Source organism: Cololabis saira, chromosome 10 (genome assembly GCF_033807715.1).
Source record: "Cololabis saira isolate AMF1-May2022 chromosome 10, fColSai1.1, whole genome shotgun sequence".
Taxonomy (NCBI): Eukaryota; Metazoa; Chordata; class Actinopteri; order Beloniformes; family Belonidae; genus Cololabis; species Cololabis saira.
This window is the reverse complement of record NC_084596.1, coordinates 25,533,952-25,555,720: the sequence shown is the minus strand read 5'-3', so window position 1 is coordinate 25,555,720 and position 21,769 is coordinate 25,533,952. Positions and strand designations below refer to the sequence as shown.

The window sequence follows — 21,769 nt, the reverse complement described above, 5'->3', positions numbered from 1 at the left end:
TGGTGTTTCAGATCAAAGACATTTAAGGGATTATTTGAGCAGCTTCACAAGCATTTGCTGTGTTGGCTTGAATCACATTCATCAAGTCTGACATTTTATTTGATGCACAATATAAGTTTACAGTGGAAATCTGAATATTTTTATGTTAACTGTGATCAAGACAGTCCGTCTCAAAAGTCAGTGACCAATCGTTTTCAATAATCAAGAATTCGATATTCACAAAAATGATTTATTTCGTAATCTGGCGGCTGAATGAAGGTGGTTTTAAATATTTTAGAAAAACATACAGTACAAGACTTGTAACCGAGACCACAGAAAATCTTTTTTTTTCATGAAGTGTTTTATTAAAATAAAATAAAAAAAACAATGTTGTCTTTAACACCTTTCTAATTAGTATTTGTTGTATCTCTGTGAATATTTTGGGTCCTTTTTTTTCAATTAAATTTTTACTTTTATAAATTTTTTGGGATTTTTCTCATTGTAATAAAACTCATGGTTAAGGGGGTGGTGCAGAGGTCCGAGCAATGTATGTATCAAATATAATACATCAACTATTAAGAGCTTTTTAATGATAAAACACTTACGTTTTTGGTGTCTAGGCTCCGATCTAAAAGAACTGTACCTCTAAGGCCCCGTTTACACGGGGCAAAAACGGAGGCGTTTTCATGCGTTTTGGCCGTTCGTTTATACGTAAACGCAGCTCAAAGCCCCCAAAAACGATCATTTCTGAAAACTCCGGCCAAAGTGGAGATTTTCAAAAACTCCGTTTTCACGTTTGCGTCTAAACGGAGGAAAACGGAGGAAAACGGAGATTTAAGCTTCAGAACGTCACATTATGCACCAGAAACTCACCAGCGTCATGTGTGCGACCTGTGTTTACAATTAGTTTGGCCACCGTCAATATTTTCTTGTATTTTACCTGTTTTATATTCTAAAGTCACACTTAAAAGTAACTCCCCCCCCCCCCCCCCCCGTCCAGCCTCCTGCTCATTCAAGCCTGTGAGCGCGTCAGCCAGCAGCATGAAGCCTGAATTATGGTTCCGCGTTAAATCGACGGCGTATGGTACGCGGCGACGCGCATCGTACGTGCGCGTCGCCGCGTACCTTACGCCGTAAGCTCTGCGTTGGTGTAACGCGGAACCATAAATCAGCCTTAACTGGAAGTTACACACGTGTCATTTGTTGATGTTTTTCCAGGATTCCGATTGGCTGGCATGACGTTAACAGCGTTTTCATGCGGGTCCGTGTAAACGAGGATTTTTTTGAAAACGTAGAGGGGAAAATATCCGTTTTTGTAAATACCCGGCTACGTGTAAACGTGGCCTAAGACTTGGGCAGTTATTGGGAATGATGGAAATAGCAACATAATGATGACCATGGGAAATGAAAGGAGTATGTTTGACACATGAACGAGAGTTACACACTCAAAACAAAACAACTGGCTCTAATTTGGATGCAAATTAAGGTTCTCAGGAAAGATTTAACTCATTGTCAGCCTTTGTGTTCAGCCAATTCCTCACTAATCATTAGGGAATGTGGGCCATAATTATTAAAAAATAAATAAAATTCAACAAGAAAGAAAGTCACTCTTATGAGAGAAAGACTTATTTAAAATGCAGATCAACATATGCACAATGTGCAATGAGTTAAAGTCATTACATGCAACATGTTTCTCCAAAGCGAGACTCACAAACACAAATGAACAATTTCTTCCAGCTTCAGAGGCTTTCAATCAGCAGCCGCTTAATTACATAAACTTGCTTGTTTACTCAAACTGCAGACCCCACTTAATTGTAAACAATATGACTGCTCCTGAATGCACAGATGGAACAACAGATTCAATTCATGCTTGACTGAATGCTGAAATCAGATGTGGGGTGTATACAGAGTTACCAGCTAGGAGACTCATTGAGTGAAGTCATGAAAACTATGTGGTTCGTCTCAAAAAGAAAAGTAAAACAAATGGTGAAAGCAAGGTAAGGGCAAGAAGGAATGAGTATGAAAAGGGAAATAAAACGTACCTGAGTTTTGATCCGGTAACAGTGATTCAAGTGTGACAATGATTATGCTCTCAGACTTTAGAAAAGTCCAGCGGAAAGCAGTGCTGGTAAACGCAGCAAATCTGAGCAACAACAACATCAAGAAGAATGAACACAAAAAGCTTGAAAAATACCAAAGACTGAAGAAGGAAATAGAGAAGATGTGGAAAATGAGAACAACAGTGGTGCCAGTGGTAATTGGAACACCAGGGGCTCATGAACAACATCAGCCAGAAGACTGCAGTCCTGAAATACTGCACAGAAACCTAAAACTCCCAGACGTGTGGTACAGCCACATGAAATGTATTTTCCTGACATCCAGCCTTGGTCTCCGCCATATTTGATTAACATTTTATAAACCTGTTAAATAATTACCATTTCCGTGTATTTGAACTGTTCGTTTATAAGTTAATTTCTCCTTCCGCATCACATCACCTGCGCAATTATCAGATAAAGGATTTCAATTTTGTCAAAGCAAGAAATAAAATAAGAAAAGAAAGAAAAAAAACACAAAAACAAGCTCAAACCTTTGGGCTCTGATGAGATGCCCTGATATCTTTGTAATAATGAGAACAGACAGTGTAATTTCAGCTATGCAGGGGTTGAAAGCTATTCTCCCAAGACAAAACACTAGATAATTCATGATGTGACAACAACCTTAAAGCTATTAGGTCAATATTTTCCTCAAATGCAGATTAATCAGCTTTGAATATCAACAGACGGTGTGAAGTCCCTTATTCATATAGGGTATAGGGTTCTGAAAGCAGCCAAATAACTTTTTTTTTTGTTTTTTTTTTCTCAGTGTGCTTCAAGCTCCATCATGTGAGTGTGTCTGGAGAGTGTGTTTAGTGCAGTAGGTATTATGTTGGTCGATGTTCTTGTTTAAGTGGATGTATACTCAATCCTATACAAAAGTGAGTATATTAAGCTAGTTTTTAGTGCCTGAAGGGTATTGATTTTCTTCAGTCTGAATGAGTTGGTGCGTCATTAATTGAGCCACAATGAAAAACCTTGCTTGTTGTGCTGGTGGGCATCTGCTCGCACCATGACCCGATGACTAACGTATAATCTTGTGACTCTGAACCTCCTTTTAAACCTTTATCACTGCCAGTATGAAATGTAAGATGTGTCTTTGACCCGTACGAACGCGCTTGCATTCATCTAAAGCCATGGTCTTTATCGCTTTTGATCTACACTGAGATGAAAAAGTTAGACAACACTGCATGGTATTTATTTTTACTTGGTTGTTTTAAAATAGGGCTCAGTAAATTGACAGGCTAATAATAAGAAGCTGCAGTGGAAGTATTTATTTCCACAGGGACAGCATAAACTTAAGTGTCAATGTGTGGCAGCAAGTTAACCAAAAGCCCAATTTTCGTCTTGGTCAGATGTTAGAGTAGGCAAATTTGAGGAAAAAATAAATGAATAAGTAAAAAAAACAAGCTGACAAATCACCATTAGCATTATGTGTGTGTCAGCCTGTTTCACCCGGTAAAAGCACATAAATGCACCATATCATTGAATATAGTTTAATAATAACATTCTCAGTGGCTGGGACTATGTACTGTAGATACTGTGTCCTCCAGTACATTCAGTTGAGAAGTTGTTAAATTACATGTACTTTAATTAGAGTTTCTGATCTACTTTCTGGGTCTGTTTAAACATTACCAACAAGATAATTTGCTTTTTAAAAGATTTTTAACCACACCAGATGTGAGGGACACTGAAACCATGATGAAATTAATTTCATCCAACCACAATGTGGAGCAAAACATGCCGTGAACTACATTTAAGTCCCACTCATAAGAGTTTTAAAAAACTGACACAGAAAAATACACTGGCTTATGTGTGCTATGAAAAAAAAGTCTTTATCAGATAAGTTTTTCTTTATATGGATTTGAATTTAAAAAAGTAATTTTTAAAGAAAATAATAACATGAAATAAACATTGTTTGAGAGTTTAAACCTTCAGCTTTGATTATTATATCTTTTGTCTTAAAATGTCACATCGGACTTCAAAGTACGTACATGCGGCGCCAGAATGGATAAATGGATTAAAAGCAGTTTATATGAAAAACTTCAAATAAATCCTTATTTGAGTTGATTATGTGGAAAACCCATCACATTTAGTGTTTTTACATTACAGTCTTCAAATTGCTGCCATTAGTGGTTTCTGACATAACCCATCTAAAGCGGACAGTCAATATAATTTTCAATTTTAGTCCAATACAAAGCCAGTATTGTCCAAAGTATTGTCTCAACTTAAGACACAACTGCCCACTTTGTCACATGCATACATGCATACATACATTCATTCACACATGGGATGAGTGGACAGACTGACAGGTACATCTGATGCTAGTTGTTTTAACTGTATGTATGGCCCACTGCAACTTGATGAGTGTAAATGTCAAAATAAAAATGATGGGTATAAACGGTTGGACTTAAGTGAATCACATGTTTAAGTGGCACCAGTTATTACAGAAAACTGTTTATATTACTGTGCAGTAAACCGAACAATAAGCTACACACGTCATCGCTCGCCTTGGTTTTACTTATCCATTTTACTCCTCCTAAGACTTTATTTTGAAGAAATGTGCACGTTTTAGATAACACTAGCTTTGAGTTTTCCAAAGACATCCGTGTCTGGTACTAGATGCATCTGTCTGGTACAGTACGTGGCTGAGTTAATCTGGGAAAGAAATAGCTCTTGTGAAAATAGTACAGCACACTTAGCAAGGCAACCATTGCATGCTTATAGCCAATACAGATTATCTCTCATGAATGTCATTTAAACTAAAGAATCAGATGACAACTTAGCACAGTGTATTTGTACAGTTTTTGGTACAAGATTTTTAACACTTCACAAATCAATATATCATAGAAACAGTCAATGCTGAGAGGTGCTATCTGTCGTGCTGTTCCAGAAAGTGATTGAAACATCTAAAGTAAAGACATTTGTCATTGTGACTTTTCATAAGGACACATCTGCTACGTGATGACGCCAGCTGAGGACACTGCTTTGGTTAATGGCTGTGAAGAGGACTACTCCAGCATCTCACTCCTTCATCATTGTCATGTTTCTCGTTTGCCTGGCGAGTTCACCAGTAAAATAATAAATTGATAAACTACTGCCATGTAAAGCTACTTGATAGAAGTATCAAAGTAGAACATTTCCAATCATTTCAGCATAGAGCAAGACACATTGGTTGGCAGTCCTTCTCAGCGAGACCAAAGTCATCTGTAAAAGTATTCGAAGTGCTAGCACACTGTAGATTGAAACATATCAGTGGTTTCTCAGATAAACTATCCATGTCAACACTAGTTTCTCTGGCATTTATGTTCAACACAGACATGCAGTCTTGCAAAGATGTTATGAAATGAAAGATTTCCTAAATGAGTGGAACGAATTTGAAAAGTGTACCGGGTAATCATGTCTGTAGTATTTCTGCAGGAAGGACGAGAGAGTGAAGATGCATTAATTCAAAGAAAGAAAGAAAGAAAGAAAGAAAGAAAGAAAGAAAGAAAGAAAGAAAGAAAGAAAGAAAGAAAGAAAGAAAGAAAGAAAGAAAGAAAGAAAGAAAGAAAGAAAGAAAGAAAGAAAGAAAGAAAGAAAGAAAGAAAGAAAGAAAGAAAGAAAGAAAGAAAGAAAGAAAGAAAGAAAGAAAGAAAGAAAGAAAGAAAAAAAGAAAAAACATTTTCCCTTTTAGTTTTTACTTGAATGAGAGAGCATTTAAAGGCTGTCTGGTTCACACACTGGAAGTTTTTCTGTCTCATTTATGTGCAAATTCAGTTCATTCATTTTCAACATAAATGACAAAAAAAAAGTAATGAAAGCCATAGCTTCCTCCACCAATATATCCATTATGATGAAAGAGAATCTTGAATAAAGATTAAGCAGCACATTTTGTCTTCTGTCCAAACATGCAGACACTATAGGAACATTTAATTACTGAACAAGCTCATTTCAGCACACACACAAACAATCAGCCATCCTTATGATTAAACATGCTCTGTGGTTTGATTAAATGCTTGGTTTTTCTCATGACAAAACTCAATAATTTCAAAATTGGCCACTTCAGAACGAAGCTTTAACGCTGCACAGGGGCGGAGCAGGGGTCCCAGCCTAGGGGGGGCGAAGCATTTTAGATGGGCCCTTGAGGCCTAAACATCCTGTTAAAACATAATCGCTAAAAATGCCACAGATCAGGCCCAACCAACCACAATTCCAACAGCAGCAGCGACACGGTCAGAACCATTCAAATGAGGTTTCAGCACCATGGATTTACCAGTCATTATGTCAAACCTAATTATAAGCCTAATGCAGACTTTAAGATATAAGTATCGAACTGGAGATAAAAATCTAATGACATCCAGTGATGTCTATGGAAGCTCATTTCCGCCAGTAAAACAAAAAAATAAGATGAAATCTTAGCCTTAAAAATAAAAATATCCCCACGGTAAGTCATAATTATGAGAAAAAGTCATCAATTCGACTTTCTATCTCATAATTTCGACTTTTTTATCTCATCAGCCGGTTCTTCACCTTTCAATCACTTTGCTCTTATCAACGGCGAAGTCCCTCTGGATTGAGAGCAAGGTGAGGTTGCCAGGTTGGGCAGGTTTCAGCCCAATTGGGCTAAAAAAATATATATTTGGGCTGCTTTTCCTGGGTTTTACTAAATATTTAGGAGAAATTATTAACAAAAAAAAGTTTCCATTATGGCAGAGAAAAGTAGAAATTTACACTATAAACTCACTGATAATATATATTCTGCTCCATTTTATTGTAGTTTTTCTTTGGAGCCTGAACTTTTTTTTAGGTTATTTAGTAATGTGAAGATGAAATGTATTACGCATTTAATAATTTATGGTTTTAACAGAGAATGTAAGATTCGGGCTGGTTTTTCATTATTTCGGTGGGTTTTACGTTGCATTTGAGCTGGAACCTGTCAGATCTGGCAACCTCAACCGCAGCACTGGATGTCTTAATGAATCATCTTTTTGATCACAATAAACTTGCTCTCATCAACGGCGATGTCCCTCTGGATTGAGAGGAGGGTGAGGTTTGGTAGTCTGGCCTCATCCATGCAGCCTGGAGAGAGTTTTTAATCAACTTCAGCTGCTGAAACTCAGCATGAGTTTAAGGCTCTGATGCGACAACTGGCTCGACGCATTGCTACGGCGTAGGCTACGCGGCGACGCGCACCCTACGCCGCAGGTTCTGTGTTGGTGTAACGCGGAACCATAAATTCGCCTTAAACAGATGTGCGTGCGAACCCGTGCATGACAGGGAGACACACACGGGGAGAAGGGACTATTTGTTTCATTTTTATTTTTTAAACAACTTTATCCTTATGAACGCAAGTGTAATACAGTCCAATTTTCCTTATTTTATTCAGAACACTTTTTTTTTTTCTCCTCTTCGGAGTGGGCCCCCCCGGAGCAGTGGGCCCGGGGCGGCCGCCCCCCCTGCCCCCCCGCCTGCTCCGCTACAGACGCTGCACCATCATCCACTGATATGCGGCCGTCTGCACGAGGCATCCACTTCAGCGTTTCTGCTGTACGGCTTTTATTTTCGTGCGTCCCGGCTCACATCTCTACTCAGTGGAGAAGGGATTACAGCGGCATCACTCAAGCCACGTCTCTGCTGAAATCCATCTGTCAGCCTCGTCCCTGAGCAATATTTCTGTTTAGCTCCCCAAGTGGAACGATCAAATATTTGCTACTGCAATCCCTTCAAAGGTTTCAGCCAACTATGTAATAATCCCTGCATGTGTTTCTTTTCTTTTTTTTCCTTCCGAAGCCAATTATTTCACATCCGATCAAAGGCATTTATTTATAATTTACAGAGGATAAACTTAATGTAGTGGGACTATGTTCTCAGTCACAGTAGACGCTTAGTTGTGAACTCTCCTCTCCTTGTCGTATCTTCTCAGGTGTGAGTGAGCAACAGTAGGAAGGATTTCACCCAGCATGCCTCTGGCACAGCATCTTCACTGGTCCAACATGCCCACAACTACCAGGATCCTGGCTTTGGCTCTTCTTCTTGTTCTACAGGTAATATAGAGAAATAACCCTGAACCTGTACTGCAGTGTGTGCACAATGTTTAGTTTGGGAGAAGTGGTGGATGGTTCTCAGTAAACATGTTGTTAATGTCAGAGATAGACAAAAGCTAAACTCTTATTTCTTTTCTTTGCTCTTACTTCTTTTCCATGACTGGGTAATGTCTTGGACAGACTTTCTCACATTTTCTTAGAGTTTTTTTCATATTGAAAAATGTACTGAATAACTGCAGACATGATACACTTTAAAGGAGACATATTTTGCTTTTTCATTCAAAGGCTGACACAATCTGGCTCGATCTTAATATGCTATGTGTCATGTTTTAGCTGAAATACCACAGATAAAAGGAGAAAAGCTAAATCTGTTCACTTTAGTTGATACCTGCTGGTTTCAGGGTTGTAGTAAGCACCCTCCTCTTTACTGGGTGTGTCCCTTTTCATACCAGTGTTTAAGCTCTGCCACGGCCACTTCCAAGGTATAGTAGGTGCAGCATGATGTGAAATAGCGTGGACACAACGATTGGCAAGATGGATAACTTTGCTGTGATCTGGGTCTGTGACGTCATAGTACCCAGTAAATCTAAACTACTCAAAGAGAGACAGTTTTAATATGAGTTTAAGAAGTTTCTTTGTAGGAGTCTCACCCTAATCTGGCCTACCATAGGATGCTGGTTTTAAATCGAAGAGAAATAGGCAAAATGTATGCACACTGTGTCAAAGTTGTGATAATTAGTAACTGAAACCTACTAGCCAGTTTTATTAAAACGTTTTTCTTTGGCTTCAAATAAAGCAGACATGATTGGATTTATTCTGTTTGTATAGTCCAAATGAACAGGCCATATGCATTGGTTAACATGAAATGCTGTATAAGCTGTGAGACCAAACAGCATCCTCCAGAAAAAGATCCTCCAAAACATCCATCCATCCATTTTCTATACCCACTTTATACTTTGCAGGGTCACGGGGGTCTGCTGGAGCCTATCCCAGCTCATTACAGACGAGAGGCAGGGGTTGCCAGTCCATCGCAGGGCCCCTCCCACACATTTAAGTGCTTAAAAGATTTGTAATTCAGGCCCATACACATTTTTTTACATATATGAGGTTATCCAGATCTTGACAGTTATTTGCAACGATTGCACCTTTGGAGGGTTGGGTCGAACAGTAAGGGCCTCTTATCCATACCAATAACTCCCAAATCAAACATTTTGAACACATCACATAACTGACGTTCAGTAGGATGTCACGGCAGTTACTCAGCTGATCCAGTAGAGTTCAGACTTCAGTGCCTCTCGATCACATGTGTCAAACTCAAGGCCCACGGGCCAAATCTGGCCCACCATAACTATTTATGTGGCCCTCTAGAGATTAAAAAGTCCTAATTGTCTGACCAAAGCAGCCACTCTCCATCATGCAGCAGCCTTAAATACTGACAGAACCGGCCCTTTGAGGTCATTCAAGATCTTGATGTGGCCCAAAATCAAAAGGAGTTTGACACCCCTGCTGGAGTCTAGATGCCCATTTCCACTAATCACTCCTTTTCCCTTGAAATATTATCGCTCATAACTATTGCCAATCCTCCTATGAGACACAGAGATAAGGCAGTTTGAATATGCTGAATAGTCACAATCCAGAATGTATGTGAACATTGTTGTGTCTGTGTCGCAGCTAAAGGGATCATTCCTCAAGAACTGTATATTATTGTCATCTTTTCTTCTTCTTGTCCTCCTGGGTTCTTCTGTTTTCTTTCACTCCATCATCTTGTAAAAGCACTATTGTATAAAAGGGACAAAAACAAGCAGATTCCCCAGAGTGCAAAGCATTCTCAGTGGCTTTTTTTCTTCACATTGTTTCCGGCTTCAGGCCGCTGCTCGCGCTGCTCCATCAGGAGACAACAAGCTGGTTCGAACCACTAGAGTGAGGAGGCAGGCCCCAGGAGGGGAGCAGCTCCCCGCTGCTTCCTCAGCCAATCAAACCCTGCGGGATCAACCTCTGGTCTTTAACCATGTCTACACCATCAACGTACCCTCGGAGTCCCTGTGCTCTGTTGACCTGGATGCCTCTGGATCATCACCCCCAGGTGACCATGTTGATTGATTATTACAGTTTATATTCATTTTAGTGATTTTTAAGTACCATCCTCATGATACACACTCACAAATTCTGTATTTAGCTATTTTAAAATGTGATCTTTTTGATTTATAGATGCTCGTGCTGAGTTGGGATCCAGACCTCCAGAGGAAGGTCCATTAGATCCAAATGGACCATCAGAATACACAGAGCAGACGCTAGATACTGACAGCCAGGTGAGCGCTCTAACAAAGTTATATTTTAAGGTACTGTTAGCAGTAAAGAGTGGGAATCATTTTCAAATTGGGTTTTCAAATCTCACGAGAAAGAAAATAGTCTATTTTCAATTATTTATGAGAGAAACATCCGTTTCAACATCATATTTAAATAACATATTTGTGGTCATAGTTTGTTTTATCCGGAACTTAAAGGAGCTTGAGGCCGGATTGTGGCAGGATTTATGAAAAAAATCCGTATACGTTTTAAGTTTTCTAGTAATAATGTCAGATGAAGTGTTCCAAACCCAAAAGAAAGAGCCCTCTAGTGTATCTCTCCGTTGCCTTGAACAGGCTGTGTGCTGCAAAATGTGCTGCAATTCGGTCCCGAATTTCCCGCGCTGGGCTGCGGATGTGATGTCACGTGACGCTGCATGTGCGTTCTCCCCGTTCTCCCGTGCCGGCTTCACTGTTGGCTGCAGTACCCCCAACGGCCGTCGTGGCGAAGGGTGGCGCTAGAGAGTCTCATTTCTTAAAAGGAGCCTCAAGCTCCTTTAAGAGTAATTATTGACCTTTCAAGTTCTGTATTATGAAAACTATTGAGTCAAAAGATTTACAGATTCTGATTTAAATCGTTTGTGATGAAACCGCTACAATATGACAATGCAGGAAAGTCAAAAAGTCGGTTCACTGTGATGACAAACAGAATTAGAACCCTTTCTACGGTTCACTTTTAACTATTTTAAGTTGATATTTTGGTCTGAACCACTGACTGTTTTACTTTGATTACTCATAGCAAGGATTTAGCTGCTGCAGGAAACCTTTGAACCAAACCATTCAACATCAAAGAACTGACACACAAAGTCAGCAAGGGGCTGGTTAGCAGAGCACATCTTTTAGTAGCTAAAGAGGCACATGTTTTCTTCAGGAGACTGTAGAGCGCAACAACAGAGCTAAAAGTGAATTAGTCATGGAGGTCTCTGACAGATTGCTGTAAAGCAGACTCAAAATGCATGGTAATGTTGCTCCAGTGCTGCTGGAAATGTAAATTAGCACATTTCAAAGCGGCAGTAGTCAAAGTTATCCATGAATGATGAAACTAAAGATAAACAGCTATAGGATTAAGTAACTAGATGACAAAACTGCACCCTTTGTTCAGGTAACATTTACTCACCGCATCAACATCCCAAAAGCAGCATGCGGCTGCTCAGCAACAAGCTCGATCCAGCAGCTCATCACGAGGGTGGAGATGCTGGAGAGGGAGGTGTCTCTGCTCAGGGCTCAGTGTGGATCTGGATCCGGATGCTGTGGGGAGAGCTCTGCTATGGGTGAGTTGTGTTGAACACGGACGACAGAACAATTTGATAAAGTTGGATGATGTAGTTTTTGTTTATCTAGCCGTCTTCGCCTGCAGCATTTGTTCAAAAATGTTTTCTGAAAACACAAATCAGTTTCAGAGGCAAATATATAAAGAACCAGCAGGAATATTCAACACTGTTTTTTCTTGACATGACCGAAAAAAGAAACACTATGAGTAAACAGATAGAAATCAAGAGAATAGCAACATCAAATTATTGATTCTGGAGTGTGACTTGTTTTTGTCTGCTTCTCTTTAGAGAGAGGGTGCGGAGAAATCTTTGATACTGCAGCTATAATAATTTTAGAGGACTGGAATTGACAAAGCTACAGAATATATTACGGTTAATGGATTTTCTCCAATGACACCATCACCCATTTCAAATATTCATTGCAAATGCTCCATTTCTATAGTGAGAATATGATTTTCCCCACCAGTCATGATCAGAATCAGAAAGAGGACAGAGCTTTCAGCCATAGAGGGGAGTGGTATTTCACCAGGTTTTGGCAACTTTATCCCTAGTCAAGGCTGGGATGTCAACATCAATGACCAAACCTTGATTGAAAACCTGGTTTATAGATACTGAACAGATTTTAAAACTGGAATTATCAATTCCATATAATCTATTGCTTATGATGTATTTAAACTAAGAACAGAGTCAAAAATGATGTATAGATATTTTACCAAACTTTCAAATCCCTCTTTGTAGATGGTTTTCTCTCTTAACTCAAACATTGTATTGTGTGCACCTTTCCTCGCAGGCCGTTTGGACTTCGTCCCAGGCTGCAACGGTCATGGAAGCTTCAGCTTCGATATGTGTGGCTGTATTTGTGAAGAAGGATGGACGGGTAAAAACTGCTCCGAGCCCCGCTGCCCAGACGACTGCTCCAATCAGGGGGTGTGCATCGAAGGGGTCTGTGTGTGCGACCGTGACTTTGGAGGTGACAACTGTTCAGAGCCACGCTGCCCTTCAGACTGCTCGGGCCGCGGCCTGTGTATCGATGGCGAGTGTGTGTGTGAAGAGTCCTTCACGGGTGAAGACTGCATGATTGGAAGGTGCCTCAACGACTGCTCGGACCAAGGGTTGTGTATCAACGGAACATGCCAGTGCCGACCCGGTTACGTGGGAGAAGACTGCTCGCTGGTCTACTGCGCTAACAACTGCAGCAAGAAGGGAGTCTGCAAAGAGGGATTCTGCGTCTGCCAGGACGGTTTTGCCGGAGATGACTGTAACTCTGGTAAGCTACGAGTTTCTATCCCTCGCTTCTCTCTTGAGTTTCAGTCTGAGGTCAAAAAAGCACTTTGACCTGTGTGATTCAGTTCCTTTAAACAGAAACACTGTCTTAATGTGCATGGATACTAATATTTGTATCATTGGCTTTATTCAAAATGAATAAGGAGTGAAAAACCCTACATAATTTGCTTTTTAAAATATCCAATTCATATTTTTGGTTTACTTTTTTAATTGTGTGATGAATGTGTCCTCTAAATCACCTCTTATAAAATCAGTTAAAACGAGAACTGTTGGACATTATTTTGCCTCCTAAGCTACAGCTTGAATGTTCTCTAGCGTTTGTTCTGCTTTTACGTGGAGAGGTGGCTGGCACAGCAGGTCATTGTGTTCTGCATATTAATCTAGCATATGTTTTATGTTAGATGACCTTCCTGACACGTCCTGAGCTCGGGAGCGGCACTATGACGTCACTGGCTCGTGTAGCATGACCAGCTCTACCCATTCATTTCATAACAATGATCTCTCATGAAATGGGTCTGGTACCGCTCTCATTCATAGCTCTTTCCACCTCTCCAGGACAAACTGAACCAATCACAACAGGGCAAGGGGAAGTTAACGGGATAACTCTTACAAGAGCGTCTAAGGGGCGTTACACAAAACAGAATTGTCAGTAACACCTTAGATCAACTTGTTTTTACTGGAAAACCAACAACAGTCATTTACCTAATCCCCTGCACATCATTTTTAATGTCTTTTGTTGATGAAAATCTGTTTGTCGCACGCCTGTGTCTTGTACTTCAGCTCTGTGATGGGTTGTATGCTAATCCAACAGCATCAAGGGGCAGTTTCCTCTCAGTTCATTTGGTACTGCCACCTTGAAATCAAAGTCAAACTCACAATCTTCCTAGGGCTGACAACTTTGAATATTGAAGCGACATGGTATCAGAAAAAAAGGATATTTGGCAGTCCAGTTTTTAACTTGTTTAAAGTATTCTAACAATAAAGTCTACTCTGTTCCCACTGGTTTTTAAAGGTCACTTGAAGATTATATAAATTATTTATAATGCTTAACATTGGCATAGTCCAGATCTCTTAAAGCAATAAGAACTTACTTTGATTATGACCCTATTTGGATTAATATTGCTGTTTACATTCTTATTCAGAATATTGTCTTAGCTGAACTGTCAAGAACTGCTGTCTATGTAAACATACTGACTACTGAATAATGTAACTTGTTCATGGTAATATATTTTATAAACTCCAAATCCAAAAACTCATGGTACCAGTATATTAAGTATAATGGCAGTTTTGTGCCATGGAGCTCTGAGTTTCTGGGTTTTCATGAGGAAAAAAAACTGAATAATTGAGAGGAGGTAAATTTCACAGATCTGGGGTTAAGAAAAAAAAAAACAACATGTGTCTAGTCCTGGAAAACTCTGAAAAATCAGCCTGTCTGTGCTTCAACTGAAAATTGGTTTGGGTGCATGACTTGTTGGACAGTAGAAGGTGCAAAAGCAGCCAATTGTAGAGTTGCATTCATCCAGGGAGAGAACTGTCACATTAGCTGTAGCTGAGACAGATCTTTGAGCTGTGCTTGCTTTTGTTCAAAGACCAGCTCTCCATACCAAAATATCCCATCCTCTTCTGCCATTTGAGGCACCTGTCAAAAAAAGTGACGATGACGACAGCCAGAGAAGCAAGTGATAGGAAGACAGTGGTTGGAAATCAAATTACCAAGGCTGATTATTTGGTGATACACTTCCATTTAATATCTATACCAAGTGAAAGAGAGAGCAATTGCTTATTTTTTGTTATTTTTTTGTAATTAGTCAGTGCTTCTAGGAAATAGTTTGTTGAATACAAATTTGTAGCAGTTCAATTACCAGAGCCATGCAGGGTGACAGACTTAAGTGTTTCATGTTATCAGAAGCTGAAGAAAAGCAGCATGCACTCCTGCTTCAATTATTGTGGCCTATATTCTCCCAGTATGAGAAATAATAGATGCTGTTGAATTTAAATTGGATATTTCAGTCATGGGATGAGAAACGGCATGTATATCATACATAAAAGTACTGTATATCCATCCACAGAGCAGATATCAACTTGTTTTGAAGAGTGACAGTGAGTCCTTACTGTGCAGGCTTTCCCCGGTCAGTCTGATAAACCGTCATCTCACTGTGGAACATTTACAGTGATGATCTTCCTTCCTGACATATTTTGAGTTGTGCAGTGTGATTACTGACATCTACACTTTGTAAACAACATAATTGTGGATATCAGCTGTGTTGCCCAGTCTCTAAGTCCCGACATGCATCAGAACTAAAAACCACATTATGTGTCACCTTTTTGCTTTATTTTACTGCCCCATCCAGAGTGGCATCAGTCAACTTAATGGTTTCATGAGTAAAACAAACCCCCCCCATTTCTGATTGTAGCAGTTGCAGAAATGTTGGACTTAGATTCAGTTTAGATCCGACTGAAGACACTTGTTTAATCTCTCCGTTATTAAAAAAGGATGTGCAGAGTCATGTTTTGCAAGCTATGTAACATCCATCTTTGCACAATTAGCTCCAGGGCTCCAGAGCAGTCTCCAGCATGGAGCCAGTCATTTACATGAATTACAACCAAGCATTAATTTAAAAAACTACCTCTGGGGAAAACCAAGTTTTATCTTCTTTAACGTGTTCAATTGTGTGCATCCGTTTGTGCATGTTTGTGTGTGTCTGTGTGTGTGTGTTCTAACTATTTCCAGAAGACATTTCGTCGATCAGCTCCTGAACATCACTGAACTGCTGAAGTGACAAAACTGACGAACCTGAATCTTGACAAGCTGTAGAGTGGGGATAACATTTTCAGCTAGAAAATCAGGAGGAAGGTCTATCTACCATTAGAATTTGAAACATTTTAATTTAGTATTTCTGCCTGCATGTCTCTGGGCTCATAAACTTGTGTCGGTATGTCGCTGTGGCTGGAGACACAAGCACATTGGGGGAGGGGGAGGCAGAAATTACTTAAGTAAGTTACATAAGCATGCCTTAAAGCAATGGTTGGCATTCAAAAACAAAATATATACAAGTATGTAATATTAATGAGAAGGAATTAGTTTCAAGGCTTTAATTACAGTAAATGCCTGGACAAGCGCTGTCAACAGTAAACCTGAAGGGCAGTCGCAGCTCAAGAGGTTGAAGGGTCGAGTATTAAAGCTTCCAGTCGGCTACCCAACAAGGTTAAATGCCCTTTCAGAGAGAACATAATGATACCACTGCGGCTTGTGTCTTACAATGATGGTTTGTCTACTCACTTCACATATGATTCCACGACAAGCCACAGCCACATTTCAAATAAGTTGGGGTGAAAAAATAAGCCATGTTACAATTCTGTCAATCCATCAGATACAAGTTGTCCAAAGGACAACTTTCTATTTCACAACATATCCTCTGTGTATGAGATAGGAGCTGTGCCCCGTCTGCCTGGTCTATACTCTGTGACCGGCACACACGCCATGCTCTCTCCAAAAAGCCCATTATTTTGTTGTTACTTTTTTCTAGCTGTGCATTGTGAATGCAATAATTAGATTTCACTCCTCATCTCATTCTCTGCCTTCACAAGCCCAAACACATTGCTTGACTTGCAAAACAAGATTAAAGATTCAATTCATCAATACGCAACGCAGTATTGCATAATAAAATCTGAGATGTAATCCCACTTTCCTTCAATTTACTTGATGGGAGTTTTATCATGTGACTGCTGATGCAGTAAAACAATTTGTGTTGTGATTTTTTTTTTTCTTTAACTTGTATCTGGAGAAATGCAAACAGCATTAACAAACACACATGCAATTTTAATCCAAAGACAACATATCAAAAACAAAACCTTGACTTCAGGCTAACCTTTTCCCTTTATTTTGACTGAATTTAAGGAGAGTACCTTGTTAATGTTAATACAGAGCCTTTGCATCATCTTACTGGATTCCTCTGCTCCGTTGGGGTACAACGCTGTCGGATGTTGGCCAGAACATGCTAATGAGAGGAAGAGTCTAAGGTCCAGACTGTCTCCTATCCTGGTTTCTGCATTCTCTTTCACTTCGTCCAGCACTGCCCACATAGATTGCCCGAGTATGACCATTCAACTGGGCCTTTAATTACCGTTAAAATAAGTCTAATTTCTGCTGAACAGGATACTTCAGAACATGGAGCCTTTTCTTCATTCTCTGCCAGCTGACTGGTCCTGTCATCTGTCTTTTACATTCCTGCCTCTGCTCACAAGAGCTTTCCGAGCTTTCCAACCAGCTGCTGTACATATGGAACCTCATTTAAGACAATCAACGTAGGCTCGGCTCTCTCAGCCACTGCTATCCTGCCTCTGAATCTAGAGGGACCGGAACAGACTCTACCCAAACTTTCCTCTGATGATAACTATCTCTAAGTTAGGTGCAAAGGCAGGTGTTGCCCATGATGTTGATCGCAATGAGCATATTTGATGTCATGCATATGTATGTATATATTTTTAATTTAGAAATATTTTCCAATTTGCCTGTGTGGACACCTCTTTTGCAGAGAATTACAGAAATTCATCCGCTGCTAATCCAGGACACGAGAACACACATGGAGGCGCACATCGAGCACTGGAAATCTGCAGAAAAGAAAAAAAAGCAGAGAAAAAAACGAAACAGACACGGAACCGGCAGAAACACGAGCACCAACCGTCCCAGATCCCGAGACCCAATCACAACTAAGCTAAGCTACCGCGATTAACTAAACCCCAAAACTAAAGAGCGAGCATGCAGGTGAACGGGCCGGTGTGTGTGTGTGTGTGTGTGTGTGTGTGTGTGTGTGTGTGTGTGTGTGTGTGTGTGTGTGTGTGTGTGTGTGTGTGTGTGTGTGTGTGTGTGTGTGTGTGTGTGTGTGTGTGTGTGTGTGTGTGTGTGTGTGTGTGTGTGTGTGTGTGTGTGTGTGTGTGTGTGAAAAACTGCCCAATTTATCGAGGTCATATCGCCCAGTCCTACGCTGCTCAGAGCAGTTGTCTTGAGAAAATCGATTTTTTTGTTGAGGTGAGGTCTGAGTTTCAGCTTCAACCCCTGAAAGACAATATTTGAAAACAGAAATATTACAAGTTATTTTAGCAACAAAGGGAGCAAGCAGAAGAGAGAATGGAGGATATTTAGGAGGTTCAGATGTGGGGAGGGCCACTGAGGGAGGAAGAGAGCAGCAACAAAGTGAGGAAGAAGACTAACAAGAAGACAGTGGTGTGAAGGATGGAGACAAGAGGGGATCATGTTCAGAAAAAGGGACAGATACTGAAGAGGTAAGCGATGAAGATGAGGAGGAAAAAGATGGCAGGGAGCGGGAGGACCAACCCCCATTTTCAGCTGAAACAATATGGAGCCAAATCAAGGCCAAATGTTTTGCTAATTTGAAAATAAAACTTGAACCTGAAAATTCAAGTTTTGATCATGAACTTATTTTTTTACAGTTTAATTTTTTTTTTCAGTATCAGATCTTTTTTTTTTCAGTTTCACATCTTTTTTTCAGTTTCACATCTTTTTTTTCAGTTTCAGGTCTTTTTTTTCAGTTTCAGACTTTTGGCCCCGATCTGGCATGGGGGCGTGGCATCAACTGAGAGGGGCGTGGAATCATGAGTGACAGCATAACAGAGAAGGCGGGGGACCTTCCTCCTCAGTCATGTTGCCTTCAGGAAACGTAGGTTGCAGAAGTTATCAGTAGAAGTATGATTCAACACTGTATATATATATTCACGTGATTGGCAGTGGAAAAAACTGATACTAGTGACACATTTCTGTTTAAAAAGCTGTTTTAGACCGTACTTGGCACCAATCGCAGTATAAAAATAAACTATGCCAGACTGTAAAGTTCAACAGCCACACTTTAAAGTTTGACATTTCCCACTTCCACATACTACCGTGACGCATTTCAGTATCTTTTGCGATGGCGTCCGCTCCGCCAGGACAAGCCGCGGGCCCCAGCACTCAGGTAAGAAATGTTAGCTACTTTTTCAATAGATGCTCTGGGGAAATATCTTAGAAATTATAATGACGTGTAGCGTGTGTAAATAGGTATATTATGCTGTCACTCAATCATTTCACGCCCCTCTCAGTTGATACGCCAGATCGGGGCCAAAAGTCTGATCTCAATTGCTACGACTGCGGTGTACACAAAAAAAAAAGAAGTAGCATCCATTCTTTATTCTTCTGCTGCATTCTTCTTTTTTGTCTCGTTTGATGCCGCTGGCATGTAATTTTTTTCAGTCAGAGGTTCTAGCGCTACAGTGTCATGGAGACACGCCAGCGGAAGGGGCCGAGGAGACGTCGGCCCCCGTTAGATGTCCCTAACTGGTAGATTTACTTTGAACTCCTGCTAGTGGAAACGTGCCTTATGTTCTTATTTACATTGCACCACCATCTGGTCACAACATGCAAAACACTGCTCTGTTTCCGATTCAACAGTTTTAAAAGTATTATTGGTAATCATACAAGAGGAATTACAAGGTTTTGAGCCATGTTTGCTCTACCATTTTGGCCCAATAAGATAGATCATCTTGGCACTATTAGTTACTTCCACCTCTTATCTGAAAGGGTAGAATGGCAAGCTATTGTTTTATAAATTCAAACCTTCCACCTTAAATCCTACTTTGCCTCAGATATCCCTTTTACACCAAGCTGGTTCCAGGGCTGGTGCTAGTGCTGGTGCTAGTGCTGGTGCTAGAGCCGGTTCGCGGTTGGTTCTAGTAAGAACCGGTTGAGAACCGTTTGCTTTTACACAAGCTGGTGCTGGCCAGAGAGCCACGTCATCACGTTACTGTATACGTCACCACCACTCCCCCTCGTTTCCATCCCCACCGTGATCAGGAAGCTGAGAGCCAAAAGCTGTTTTAATTTCAGCTGTAGCGCTGTTAATATGGCACTTTATTAAGTTTTAATATTTTTTCAGGCTTAAAAGTAACCTTTAAGATCCCCAACCTGGGCTCAGTTTATCCAAATAACGCCTGTTAAGAAATTTGACTGGAGAGCCGGTGTGGGTACCAGATTGTATCGGGCTGCAATATTTTCCCCGGAAGTGTGCATTTTTTCCCCGCGATGGTATTTTAGTCAGAAGCAGCAGATCATAGTGGAGGTAAAAGGGAGAAGAAACATATACAAGGAATTATCAGAATTATCAGTGATCTTACTGACATAGGCTAAAAAAACATTAGAGTTAAAATATTTATTAGGAACTATTTTCATTAGACAATTGGAGATTCATCAGTGAGCTGAAACAATAATAGCCTACTATGTACAGTATAGGGTAAACAATATTTTGCTTGCTGCATAGGAGTAAGCAGTTAAATATTTTGATCTTAATAGACATTTTAAATTATCGATTTGCTTTATTACATTTATTAATCATCAGTTTTCACAAGACGGAACGTCATCAAAAACGTCATCACGTACGGTCAAAAGCCAATCACCAGACGAAACGTCATCACGTACGGGGAGCCGGGAAAAAAAAGCAGGTGGGAAAAAAAAGCACCGACACCGGCAGCCCCGGGGCACAGCAGCTCCTCACAGCCGGCTCAACCTGCGCCGTCTTCGCGGGGGAGAAACCTGCAGCTCTGTTGAGAATTACGCTGGATGAAATAAATCATTTAGGAAGATAAATATTGGTTTAATAGATGAAATCTATCAGTTGTAGCTACGCCTGTTAAGAAATTACGGCGTACGGCACGCGTCGCCGCGTACATCGACGCAGAGGCTACGGCGTAGGTTACGTAACCTACGCCATAGCCTCTGCGTTGGTGTAACGCGGAACCATAAATCCCTTTATTCTGACGTGATCTTCGGCAAACGGGAAAACTAGTGATTATGTACATTCACTGAGTGAATATTATGAAAGTAAAATATGTATTTCTCGCTAGAAATGTAATCAAAACGCATTTTTATGCAGAAACTCAAGTCTGAATGAGTAGATGCTCCCGGGGAGCTGCGATGCGGAAGCGGGCTGAAGGCTGGAGGAACCACGGATCGAGCGGCGGGGACGCGTCCCCGCGGGCTGGGAGCGGGCTGGGAGGCGTCCCCGCGGGCCGGGAACCCGCCGATGGAGCGGCAGCCTCGCGTCCAACCCTTCGGGGAAGCGTCCCAGGGCTGGAACGCTTCCCTGCGGGCTCGGACGCGAGGCTGCTGCTTCATCGGCGGGCATGGAGCCTGCCGACGTTACTGTTGATGGATTGTACCGTAGACCACTGCTGCTTCTGTTTTACATCCATTATTAAATAAATGGATGTAATAATAAAAGAGTCTGCTAACTTAACCGCCGTCTTCAACGCCCCGTTGTTTAAAAATGGCGCTCTTCCGTGTTTACTTTGCTTTGGCTGTTCAGTAACACCGTCCCCAGCCCCGCCCCCAGCCCTTGACGTAAGCACGTAGCCCCCAACGTAACGTGGTTCTTGACCTGGCCCAGCAAAGACTTGGTTCTCCTGTAGCACCAGTTTTGTGAGCCAGGAGCCGGTGCTTAGGCTGTGTAAAACCAAAGAACTGGTGCTAAGTCTGGCTCTAGCCCAGAACCAGCCCTGGAACCAGCTTGGTGTAAAAGGGGTAACAGGGGCTTTGTTGTCACGTTGGTTCCCTGAAGACAGCTTTACTTATTAATTTACTCAATTTTTGTGGCAAACAGAACATTATTAGTTTATTTCACCAAGGAAATCAACAGGGTTATCCTGTCAAGGTGAAAGCTGAGGGTGGCTTCTGCTGGGAAATGAGACAATCAATGACTGATTAAAAATGTTATCCAATGTATATC

General features: G+C 40.8%; 1 protein-coding gene across 4 annotated transcripts in view; it reads left to right on the top strand.

The window, feature by feature from the left end:
* The window catches only part of tnr (tenascin R (restrictin, janusin)), a 191,503-nt gene that overhangs the window by 98,754 nt on the left and 70,980 nt on the right, over nucleotides 1–21,769 (top strand). For all 4 annotated transcript variants that reach the window (XM_061732269.1, XM_061732270.1, XM_061732268.1 and 1 more), the window contains 5 exons: nucleotides 7,978–8,098; nucleotides 9,965–10,181; nucleotides 10,307–10,407; nucleotides 11,546–11,714; nucleotides 12,505–12,981. In XM_061732269.1, coding sequence (XP_061588253.1) covers nucleotides 8,015–8,098; nucleotides 9,965–10,181; nucleotides 10,307–10,407; nucleotides 11,546–11,714; nucleotides 12,505–12,981 — 1,048 coding nt within the window. In that variant the 5' untranslated portion in view covers nucleotides 7,978–8,014. The remainder of the gene's footprint in view (nucleotides 1–7,977; nucleotides 8,099–9,964; nucleotides 10,182–10,306; nucleotides 10,408–11,545; nucleotides 11,715–12,504; nucleotides 12,982–21,769) is intronic.